General features: G+C 46.2%; 1 protein-coding gene across 2 annotated transcripts; it reads right to left on the bottom strand.

The window, feature by feature from the left end:
• Nucleotides 1-697: 697 nt before the first annotated feature.
• Nucleotides 698-12,059, bottom strand: LOC134147083 (chemerin-like receptor 1). Of its 2 annotated transcripts, XR_009959939.1 has the most exons (3): nucleotides 11,624-12,059; nucleotides 8,193-10,519; nucleotides 698-748 (listed from the first exon to the last, which is right to left on the bottom strand). XR_009959939.1 is itself a non-coding variant. In XM_062587826.1 (2 exons), exon 2 carries the CDS (start codon nucleotides 10,499-10,501, stop codon nucleotides 9,416-9,418), a length of 1,086 nt encoding a protein of 361 aa, XP_062443810.1. In that variant the 5' UTR covers nucleotides 10,502-10,519; nucleotides 11,624-12,059; the 3' UTR covers nucleotides 7,682-9,415. The 2 variants fall into 2 exon arrangements, 1 of the variants encoding a protein (XP_062443810.1); XM_062587826.1 differs by lacking the exon at nucleotides 698-748 and having other exon boundaries at nucleotides 7,682-10,519.

Raw genomic sequence — 12,059 nt, 5'->3', positions numbered from 1 at the left:
AACCTCCTCGCTGCGTCCGGGCACCGCGGTAGCAGCCGGCAGAAGGTGTCAGCAAGGCCCTGGGGGTTGGGGGACTCCTTCGCACCTGCGTTGCCTGTCGGCCTCATGCACCCTCCGCACCCTGGGCTTTGCCCTCTGTCCAGCAGGGCTGGGGTAGGAGGAAGCCTCTGGAAAGTAAAGTAGGGGAGAAAAGAGAAAGATCTCACTTTCTAAACATCAACAGTATATCCAATGCGTGTGGAAGCCTCTTTCAGGGCCTTCCTCGCAACGTACTTGGGTCAAACTGGATGAGAATGGATTTGAGATTTTTGCTGAAATACACCACTTTTGGTCACTCCTTAAAAGCCTATGTTCATCACAGGACAGCAATGATTAAAAAAATGCATACTTTCATTGTTTTGAGACAGTTACAGTCATCCTGCCTGGATTCAGGTAGATAGAGCTCATGTCAAAGGTTCCCTCAGTAACTCAGTGGCTAGAAGCTATCTTAAATTATGTTTTCAAGCATGCCCAAGATAATAGCATTCTATTATATGCAGGTCAGAATTTATTATAAAGTTACAAATCATATGCTCTTTGCTGCAGCTTTTCTCGTGAAAAATCAGTTATCCTTACTCATTCTTGGGCAGCAGGGTAGAGGGCCCATTGGAGGAAGACCTTGGGCACCCAAGAGGATCCTTCATGTCCGCGCTGGCCTTATCCTGAAGGAGGAAAAGCCCCAGCTACCAGGATTTCTCACCAAATGGGCCTGCAAAAGAACAACACCGAGTTTCACATTTTGAAATTGCAGTTTCTGCCATTATGAGCTGGATTTTCCGTTTTAGATCTTCACATCCCAGTGTTTTTCTCCCCCATATGTCACAATATCTGCTTATTTCCCCCTCCAACATTCCACCGCTTGATTGTCTCCTCCTTCCACTTTCAAGTCTGTCTGAGCAGAGACAGGAGAGCAATTTAACCTGGAGCCATTGAGCAACTGCCAGAAGTAGAGTTCACCACTTTTAGCACTTACACAAAGCGGAAACATCTGTTCAAAATATGTGAACAGAAAGACCATAAGCCTGCTTGGATCCTCACAGAGATACAATGCTGCAATAGACTCTTTCTGATTTACCCAGCTAAGTGCAAGGGAATAAGCTTCTTTTAACTCCTCACCACCTTCAATATGCCCAGTCCATATTCTTCTGTTTATAGGCTTACATTTCCAAAGTTAATCCAGGTTCATTGACTTTGCTAGGTTGTTGGAGTTTTTTTGTATGTGATGATTTATTAGCTTCTTTCATAAAGCAGCAAAGATTTCCCCCTAAGCATAAGTCTTTCAGTGCAGAATTTCACTACAGGCTAATATGGCAGAGAAGGTTAAGGCAAAAACAGCTCGAAGCAGCACACAATGAAGCACTGACCTGTAATGCTGTTAGCAACTTTTCTCTAGAAGCATTATATATATATATATATATACTCACACACACACACACACACACACACATATATCCATCCCAGGGTACCCAAGTTTGCTATTTGATTCATGCTGCCCTAAATTCCTGACATTTCTTAAGCAAATCACAGGACTAGAAACTAAGAGATTCTGTCTTCAGATCTTTTTTCTAAGTCTACTTCCTTTGTTTTCTTGAAGGAAGTCAATTAGTTTCTTCCCTGCCCCTGTTTTACTGATCAGTAGGGTTTAAAACTCAGTTCCCAAGGGAAAGAGGGATTTGCTAATTTTATAATATGCTATCCAAGTGCTAAGTGTTAAATAATTGCACCAAAATGAGCACCCAGATTTTATTTCCTATATAAGGATCCAATTAGCAGTCATATAAAGAAAAATTGCTGGGTGTGAACATACTGGCTCACGGAGGTTTGTTGTTATTACTAGTATCATTAGTTGCTTTGGAGAACCAGAATCCAAATTTAATGCCAGCCAGCTGAAGCTTGCACAAAATGCACCAAGTCCAGCCAAGGTGAAGGGTGCTGCTCATCCAGGGCTTGGCTGGACGACAGCCTACATCCATCACCTGCCAGAAGACAAATGCTACTGTCATGCAACCTCCCTAAGCTCCATCCATCACTGTTCAGCCTAGGTTGGTTTTATTTTTTTGAAGGTGAGTGTTCAAACTCACCTGACAGTGTGAGCTATCAGACATGGAACCCCAGAGAGCTGTTTTAACTCATTCCTAATGGAGTCCTATGAGCAGGTTTAGTCTCTCCCAACAACTGGTCATATGTAGCATTCTGAAAGCATCCCCTGCTCTGCACAGCTCCTCTGAGCCTGCTAGACTGTCGTGTGGGGCACGTCTGGCAAAACATCACCTCCTCTAGCTTCCTCGCCTTGGAAGTGACTGTGCCTGGTTTTCAGAAGATGTTGACTTGGATATTGTCCAGCCAGGGAGACAGAACTGATTTTTCCAAATCAAGGCAGGGAGGAGTCATTTTGTCATTTCTTCCCCACTCTGGGAAGTGAAAATAGCATTCCCCACTTTTGGGAAGCCAAAATGCCTTAAAAAAAAAAAACACCAGAGCAGAGAACACATCTATATCAAAGGCTGTGTAAGCAGACAGCATTTTCTAATTGTTTTAGCAAATATTACTGCCTCACCATAGCTTAGCTGTCTGCAGGAAATCAGCACCAAGTCACTCCAGTACAGTAACATTCTCTGAGTGAGTCACACGACTGACTGAAAGACTCATTGAGTTCAATTTATTTTCCTGTTTCTAGCAGTGCTCTCAGTTCCTCATCAATCTGAAAGGATTAACAGATCCGCCACGTCAGCCTTCGGCGTGGGCACAGGGCTGTCTCCTGCCAGGCTTCAAACAAAGCAGTGAGAGGCTTGCTGGAATAGCCAGCGTTTAACAGGTCACTGCACAGATGCACGTCTCGGGCCGGATGGGAGGCAAACAGTGCCTTAAAACAAAACCCAGCAGTAGCATTTTTTTTGCTTTAGTCCAATATTCCTTTCACTGTATTTGAGTGCAGTTCTGGCCTGCAAAATCTGAACCACATTCAGTCACTTTATGTTTACAGATATGGTTTGCCCTTTGATTTTCTTTTAGACAAAAGCAGTTTAACTGGAGGATGAAATTATGTCATTTTAGAGAAACTGGACAGCTACACAGTTAATGTCAAACACCCCATTACTCTCAGTCCTACTTACTAGGTCCTAGTGTGACTTGCCATTGACTGCATTATCGCACTAAGCTACATCTTTAAAAACAGAGAGAATGAACCCACATCATGCCCTGTGCAAATATTTAGTGAACATGCAGAGCAGGCTTGAGTTATTTGTGGGCCACTACAGAGCAGGCTTGTGTATTTAAAGCAGAATTCACCCAGCTGAAAAGAAAAGAACTTGTGCTTTGCATACACAGTTACACAGAGAGGGAATGAGGGGAAATAAAGAAAGGTTTGACATGCAATTTCATCCAGCGTAGCGAAGCAGAACCTGGGAGAAGCATAGGGAAAGGCCAAAGTACGTTCAGCAAAGAGCACCCTGTTCCCTTCCTAATCTGCCACTGAGCAGAGCTGACCCTCAGGAGCAATCACAAGTTAACTCTCACAGCCACTTTGGAGGGCAGGATGACCCTCTCCCAGCTGCCACACCAAAAAAAGTCTGCAGAGAAGCAGATAAGGCTTGTCCTGCATGGCTTAGTAACACTATTGCCAACATCTCTCCTTCACAGAGCAACTTTTTTACCAATATCAGTCCTCTAACCTGCCTTACAGTTTTCTGCATAATTTCAGCAAGGTCTAGAGGAGGATCTGCTCTCAGACCTCCATTCACTGTCTTTTGCTTGACTTTATCTACCAAATCCACTCCCTATGAGCAAGAGTGGGACACTTAAAAATTTTACTCACCAAGGAAATCTCAAGAGAGGAAATGCAAGGGGACTATTAGGCTTCACAGCAGGTTTTTATAGTCTCATTAAGTCCTCCTTAATGAGAACTTCCTCACCTGCTCCAATCTCCCTCTCATTCATTTGCACCCACCCTTGTGCTACTAATACTTTCAACACTATCTCAGCTTCCACTCTTTTTCTCCCCTGTACCTAACACCCACCACCCTTTCCTCTTCCCGGTTCTGAGCCTGTTCTTGTTCTGCTTCCATGCTTTCCTCCAGATCCCAAGGAGAAAGTACCTTCTCCTCTTGAGCTACTTCTTGCCATGTCCTCCTTGGCTGGTTTCCTCACCGATATCTCTGCAGCTTCTGCCAGCTCCAGAATCATCTGCTGTACTCTCCCTTTCAGAGCAAGGCAGCAATAGCTCTTATTGAGGTCCCTGACTTAAGTGCTCTCCAAAACAAACCTCTGTGGATTTAACGTAGAACCCCCAGGCACAATAATGATCCACTGCTATCAAGGACCTACTGCATTCCATCACGTGCCGCAGGCTTAAACGCCTTGATATTCTTGTTACATCATTGTCTAAGATCCCATCTTCATTACAGAAAGAGCTGTGTAACAATACCCAATTACACCATGGTTATCCCTCATTATGATTAAAATATCATGCTCATTTTCTCTTGTACTAAAGATCTAAGAACATCCTTACCATCATGCCAGACTTTACTCCAGCCAAAACTGTGTCACTGGTCAGATGTCATTGAGACCTGTGATTGAATCAGGACAGGATACAACCACGCTGTACCTGGATTCTGCCAGCGAACTTTCTCTTTTCAGCATACAGAGTCTGTCTTCCCTCACCAGAACTGGCCTAACAGAATTCTTCCCATCGACACCAGCTAGTGAAGGACCACCTTTCTTTGCTACCTTCCTCGAAAGACAGCTCTGGGCCGCAGCTTTGGGTAGCGCTGTTTCTGCTCTAAGGTGGCATGATCTGCGGGGTTTACTGCCTGAGGGCTCACCATGACAAAGCCTCTCACCAAAAATCACCCGCAACATCTTGCTGAGCTCTTCACCAAGACATCTTGGTGATACTGTATTTACTTTGTCCAACACCAAAGCATTAATGAGCTCATCAGACTGCTCACCCTGGTCGGCTAATTCATACCAAATACTCCAACTATCAAACCTTGCTTGTTCTCTCTGCTCTCTGCTAAGGCTCTCTCCTTGCACAGCCTAAACTCAGCATGCCCTCAAATGGTTCTGTACATCCCAGTCCTCTGATTGTATAAACTGGGCTGTCCACTCCTATGCACACCTCAGGAACGGCCCCTTGGTGGGACCAATCGGAGCGTCATGCTGTTTGGGGCAAGGGACCAGATGTGTTTCTCAATGACTGCAAATACCCCAGAGTTCAGACTGTCCCAGCAGCCCAGCACCACCCCTCTGATCACATCTACGGGAACCTTGAAAACAAAGCTGAATCAGAGAGGGGGCAGAGCTGCCAAAGAGGCGGTCAAACTTTTTCTTTTTTTTTTTTTTTTTTTTTTTTTTTTGAATATTTACATGCATTTGGTAAACATTTTCTCCTTTTTCATTCAAGCTTTTCTAGAGAAGCACATTACAAACGTGAATACCGGGAAGAATAGGAACAAGTGACATTGTGATAATGAGATAGTTTGAACATGAAGGAACTCCACACAGTGGGAGATTTATCTTGGAACCTGTCCCTTGGCAGCTTAAACCTGTACTTACATCAGCACAATTTCTTGTTGCATAAAATCTAGGGATCAGATTCTGGACAATAGAACCATCTCTGTCTCAAGTGCATCCTGTAACACAGCGATGGCCATAAACAGTTGGTTACCATTGATAAAACATTCATTTCCCTTTCTCTTCCCCTTTTTTTATTTTGGCAAGTGTTCACGTGAATGACTGTTTCAAAGCCTCCTAAGCCCCTTCCCTAACATGTAAGGAGACATTCAGTTTTATGAAGACACCCTATTTTATTTAGCAGTAATAATATGCCACTTAGAGTTCAGGCAACTTCTGTGAGGCATATTGCAAGAGAGAGAGAAGATCAGTCTCTGTCCTGGAGCTGAATGGGGTCAGCCCCTGAAACAGAGCTGTTGTGCGAAAGGTGGTCCTAGGGCTTGGCTGTGATGCCTCAGAGATGATGTTCACTGCAGGTTCGTTACCTACTGTATTCCAGATGAGATGTACATAAGTAAAAGAAACACCTTGCCCTGAGACTGGTATCTCTCATTTCTTGGCCTGCAAGGGACTTGCTACCACCAAGCCAAGGAGCAGTGCAGGGACTCGGTTCCCTGCAGAATGGTCTGGGGAGCTCAGCACCCTGCAAGCAATGAGCAGGAATACCTATTGCACAGAGATGCATGGTCTTGATTCATTAACATCGGCCTGCAGCTTGGAGAAATGCTGCCAAGCTAAAATCACACCAGCTCAGCCTGCCAGCACCCCTGGAGCTTTCTAAAATCAGTGTTACCCACTGTCCAGCCACAGACACTGAGGCGTAGGACACCTGTTTGCACTGATGCTGAGCTACTTGCCTTAGACCACACAGACACTCTCTGCTTCATTTAACTGATGTTATCCCATGGGAACCCCATACTCACAGTGGATGCCCAAATGACCCAGAAAATTGCTTTCTTTCCTACCTCAGAAACTAGGTCAATGCTTAAAGTTCTTGTCTTCAAGGGTGCCAGAGTGATGAGAGAGGCAGGGTAGGAGGCCAAGGCTTGAGTACAGAGGTCTCAGAGACTCTTGTCACAAGGAATTATATGGGCTCTGCAAATAGATGAGGAAAACCAAGAGAGCGAATGCTGGTGTGCATAACCTTGACACCGCAATCAGTGCTATAGTTTACCACCAGGAACAAGTAAATAGCCTCAGAGTTGCATGCTGCATAGCAAACATTGCAGTTTTATCTGGATGACAGGCAGCAATTTGTGGCAAAGGGTAAATCTGACAGTTGACTTATGCTTCACATATGGATGGTCTTGTTACATTCCCTGATCTCAGCGCGATTGCTCATGAATTTAAGGTTAAGTACGTACGTGCCTGTAGGATCACAACCTTCATTTAATATTGCACTGCCCAGCAGACCCATAATCAATCCCTAACTTGCACGAATGACAGTTCCTGCTCAGTACTGTCAGCTACGCATCTAAATTCATAAATTTAGGTTGGGAGTCAGAGATTTTGCAATCAGAGCAATGAGGTTCCAGAGCAGCTTTCTAGCTGGAAGAATAGGAGAAACAGCAGCTTGTGCCACTTTACAGGGAGGTTGGCCAGGCTGGGACAGGGCTGTACGATACAGTCACCCTAGGGTGGGGTGGGAATGAAAGCACCTCAATGCTGCAGTCCCCTTTTACGTGACCAAAACTTTCTACTGTAAAAATTAAAGCAGTTCAAAGCCTGATCAAGCCTGCAGAGAAAATCACCACCTTATTTGTCCTGAGCAATTTGCAGATGTGAAGCTTGAATAGATCAGCCCAGCCTCGCTTGCTTTTCGCTCATCTCCTCATCACTGTTTTTTAAACATACCAAAGGGGCTGCCAGGATGGCGGTCTGGCAATCAGACCCACGGAGACAGTCTCCCAGATAAATCCCCAAGTCGAGCTTGAGTCCTGTCTCCTTCAGTCACAGGAGAGTTTTGCTGCTAACGCCCGTGTTTTCCACATTCTGGGTATTCACACTTTTTATCTAGCTGTTCTATTACCGCAGACAAGCATGCTCAGTCAAGTTGGATCACCAAGTGTTTTATCACACAGGCAACATAACAGTTCACAGGCTGGATACATTTAAATAAGTTTAATGGAGTTTAATATTCATTCACTAGCACTACCAATGTCAGATCTCAGCTGCTTAAGGGCCAGAAACATGTCAAATACAAACACAGACACAGACAACCACTGCTCAGAAATAGTCATGTTGTACATCAAACCCGAGTAACTGGAATACAACCAATAATCTGGCCTGCCACACGCCTGGGGAGAGAAAAGATGAATGTTTTACTAGACAGTCCCGACTCTGCAAAAATACACAGAGCCATTTAACTTTAAATAATTAAAATATACATTTTTGAGAGCAAAGTCCTCTGGTCAGCACATCCACTGCAGCTAGCTTAAGCCCCTCTGATTAGCACACTTTGCTCGGGGCAGTGTTTGTCCCATGAGTAGGATGCAGGGGGGACATCTCCCTGCTGCTGCACGGACACCGCTGCATGGCAGCTCGAACGCGGGGTCTGCAGAGGCTGCGCTGTGCAGCCATCCTCTCCCTGGCAGCAGAGCTACCTCACTCAGAAACGTAGGGAAATCTCTGCACAGTAATACCTTGTCCCATTTAGCTGCACACAGTATGAGCAGGCTGGATCACATTGTGTGTTCAACTTGCTTTTTCTTTTTAATTTTTATCATTTTCTCTTAAGATTTAGTTGCCTGTGTGCTGGACTGGTATGATACCTCATGTGGAAAAGAATCTTTGCATTTTCTTTACTGATTTATTTATAAGAGAATTATGGAATAGCTCTTCTCTTCTCCCGCTCTCCTCTGGAGAGCAGAAAGGCCAGCACAGCCGCACACCGCTGCCACAGCAGGACCCAATTTTGCCCCCTGGTGGAACCCCAGAATTTTTGCATCTTGGCAAAGACCGTCTGCCGCAGAAGTTTGGCAGCTGCGGGGAATAACCTCTCCCAGTGGCTCATGGCGGGCAGCCACACTGCAGTCAGGTGAACTCCAAGGAGATGCCAGAAGAATTTGGGCTTGTTTGCATCATTCTGGAGCATACGAGACGACTCTGGGCTCGGCTAGGCAGAGTCCATTTCCCATGGGCGGCAGCGAGGAGAGCATCCCTCCTTGGGAGTCCCAGGAGAGGGGAAAATAAAGAGGATGGTCAATGGATTCACAAACTCAGTGCACATAAAAGATCACCTATTAACAACTGCAAGCTGTAACAGATCAGCAGTGCTGAAGTGGCCAAGTCTGACAACCAGCAACCTCCACCTGGCCAATGGTTGCCCTCTTGGCACAGCCAGCCCAGAAGATATTTTTGCAGGGGTCCCAAGCATGGTGACACACAGGTGGCAAGGCAGAGCAAAGCCTCCGCATGCTTCATACACAGCGAATGGGCACAATGGACACAAAATAGTCTGAGCCACGCTTGGTGCTAATGAACCCAGCTGACAAACAAGCACAAGTGGCAGAAAGAAAGTCACACTGGTCCGTTATACAAAGGAGGTGTCACATAGGTATGATGGACTGCAAAGGATGGAGAAGACAAGTACAGTGAAATGGGCAGCAAAAGAAGGGGCAGGAACAGTGAAATGCTGCTACTTTGATTTCCCACCCTGCTGCAACTCTGGCCAGGTTTCATTTTCTTGGTATATTAAGTCATAGTAGATTTATGATGCTCCAAAATGTTAAATCACACTCCATTAGCACCCATAGCCCTTTTCAGCCCTCAGTCCAGCAATTATAGCTCTGAAATGAAGGGTAACTACAGAGGAAAAAACTGCCCCTCTCCGACGAAGCCAGTGTTGTGCTGCAGCACAACACGCTCAGGCCCTCGAGACCTCCACTTCTGAAGCGGACCTGGACTTTCGCCTGCTGGCCAGGCTGGCCAGGACAGACTCCTCGCTGAAGGCCCCTTCAAAGGCTGACAGGATGGACTGACGAAACTTCTCCTTGAAATCCGGCCCCACAAATACGTACAGGATGGGGTTGATGCAGCTATTGAAGAAAGCAAGGCTGGAAACCAGTGGTATCCCTATGTAAAGGGCCATTTTCATCTCATGGCTGGAGGAGTTTTTTGATATTTCCAGCAACGAGAAGACATGATAGGGAAAATAACAGAGGAAAAAAGAGACTGTGACAGCAATGATAATTCTGTATGGCTTTGCAGAATTACCTAACTGCCTCCTTTTCAGCTTGACAGCAACAATGCTGTAGCAGATGAGAATCACTGTGAAAGGGATGAGAAACCCACATAAGAATCGTGTTACAATCATCGCTTTAAGCCGCATCCTCCACAGTCTCCGTGTTGCCTCAGACGAGTAGTCATCGGACAGTGCAAAATTATTGTAGCAGCTGGTGATGTTCCTGGAGCTGACTGCAGTGTCCCGAAAGACAAGGTATGGGGAGCTGAGGAGGAGAGCCAGGACCCATGTCCCCAGCGCAATCCTGGCCGCAAGCTCTGGGCTCCTGTGGTTGTGCGACCACACGGGAAAGGCCACAGACACACAGCGATCCATGCTGATGACAGTCAAGAGGAAGACGCTGGCAAACATGTTGAGGAACGCGATTGTGCTGTTCAGCTTGCACAGGAGCTTCCCAAAGGGCCAGTGGAAGCCCAGTGCAGTGTAGGCAATACTGAGAGGCAAGAAAAAGGTGAAGATGAAGTCAGCAATGGCCAGGTTGAGGAACCACACGGAGTTCACTGTCTTCTTCATCTTGAAGCCTGCAATCCAGATGACAAGGCCATTCCCCGTCACCCCCAGCAAACAGGCAATGCTGTACACCACCATGGACAGGATATGCATGCTCTTCTGCAGGCTGGAGTAGTGATCATGGGCAGTGGTGTTCATAGACAGCCCAGCAGGAGAACTAGCAGAAAAGGGAGAAGGGGAAGAAGAGAAGTTCTCCATCACCAGCAAGCTGGAGTCCTGAAATCACAAAGTCAGACACTGCTGTTATCTGGAGTTCCTACAGCTCAGTGAGTTGAAAATCTTTGCTTAATTACTGTTCACAAAATGTTTATACAAAAGACAGAATAAATCCACTTTATATAACTTAACATAACTTAATAACAACCATCCTCATCTGTAACGGCTGAAAAGCTTCAGGATGGCAGAAGCACAAGGATTTTAAGCCATTTGAATGAGCTCCCAGTGAACCAAGACCAAGGGAGAGAGAGAGAGTCTGTGAATCCCTTGGGTTGATCTGATCCTAAACATGCCCTGGAAGCAATGGCATCTGACAAGTGCCAAAATGGCCTCTGGGCAGAGGAAACATTTAAACAGAAGCTCAGCCACCAAGTGGAAAACTCAGAGTCCTACTGCTATAAGCAAAAACCTGGTGTTCCATCAAGACAAAAGCAATTCGACATTTAATGGGAAATCCCTTAGATCCCTGCAAAGCTTATCACCACCACTGGACACCAGCCTGCTTTCACTGAGAGATGTTTTAAGCCAAGAAATGATAATAAAAGATTTTTCGCTTGGAACTTCTTTCACCTCAAAGTGGCCCATTGCAGCCCAAGGTGTTGCAGTGTAAGGAAGGGCATCACCCAGCGTGGTCTTCCCAATGCCACATTGCACCGGGAGCTGGAGAGTTGCCGCAAGGCTACGTGATCCCAGCACTGCTCTGCACATCACAGAAATTACCTCAACCGGAGAAACCAACTCAGGTATCGCCATCAGTATCAGTGGTGGCAAAACAACCCCTCCATAAACTGCCTACAAAAGCAATCAGACATGGGCTGACAGCAGAGCTAGAGAAATCCAAATCCTTGCTGCTGCAAGGAATCTTCTTGGAATGGTCAAGGACAGCTTAAGATAGCAAAAAAATGGCCAAACTGATAAAGATTAGGTTAAAAAAACATTGCTTCAAGAGATATCTTTTAGGAACATGTATTTTAATAGGCAGAAAAATACTTGGTATAACAGTCAGCCATGTGCCCACAAATTACCCTCCAGGCAAGCTCCCAGTTTCCTTGTCCCTCCTGCTCGCTCCAAGGCCCCTTATCCCAGGTGCATGGAAGGACTCACCGCAGCGCCGTGCTCCTCACTCCGCCACTGCTCTGCCCAGGGCAGCTGCTCTTCCCTTTGAGGCACTGCTTCTCTCTGGAGTGACTCACAGAACCTTGTTTCATCTTTCCATGCCTTGGGATCACGGGGAATTTAGTAGGATCACTTATTCCCCAGTTTTGTTCCTCAATTTATAATATAGCAATTTTAACCCCTGACTCTCTGCCTGTAGCATGGGTCAGGCTGACCAACACCATTAGCTAACTTGGCTTCAAACGACAGAGAGAACAAGGCCCCTCTCCTGCCTAGGGAACTTGTTCCTAAGCGGTAGTTTCACTTCTCTTGAGCACCTAGACACCTCATCCGGCATGTGGGTTTCCGTGCTGCAGAGGGGAAGGGGCCGGCGCCGGTCCCCATGGCAGCGGTGCAGGGGCCAGCGCCGGTCCCCATGGCAGCG

This window comes from Rhea pennata, chromosome 15 (assembly GCF_028389875.1).
Source record: "Rhea pennata isolate bPtePen1 chromosome 15, bPtePen1.pri, whole genome shotgun sequence".
NCBI lineage: Eukaryota > Metazoa > Chordata > Aves > Rheiformes > Rheidae > Rhea > Rhea pennata.
The sequence above is the reverse complement of the archived record's forward strand: the minus strand, read 5'-3'. Positions and strand labels throughout refer to the sequence as shown.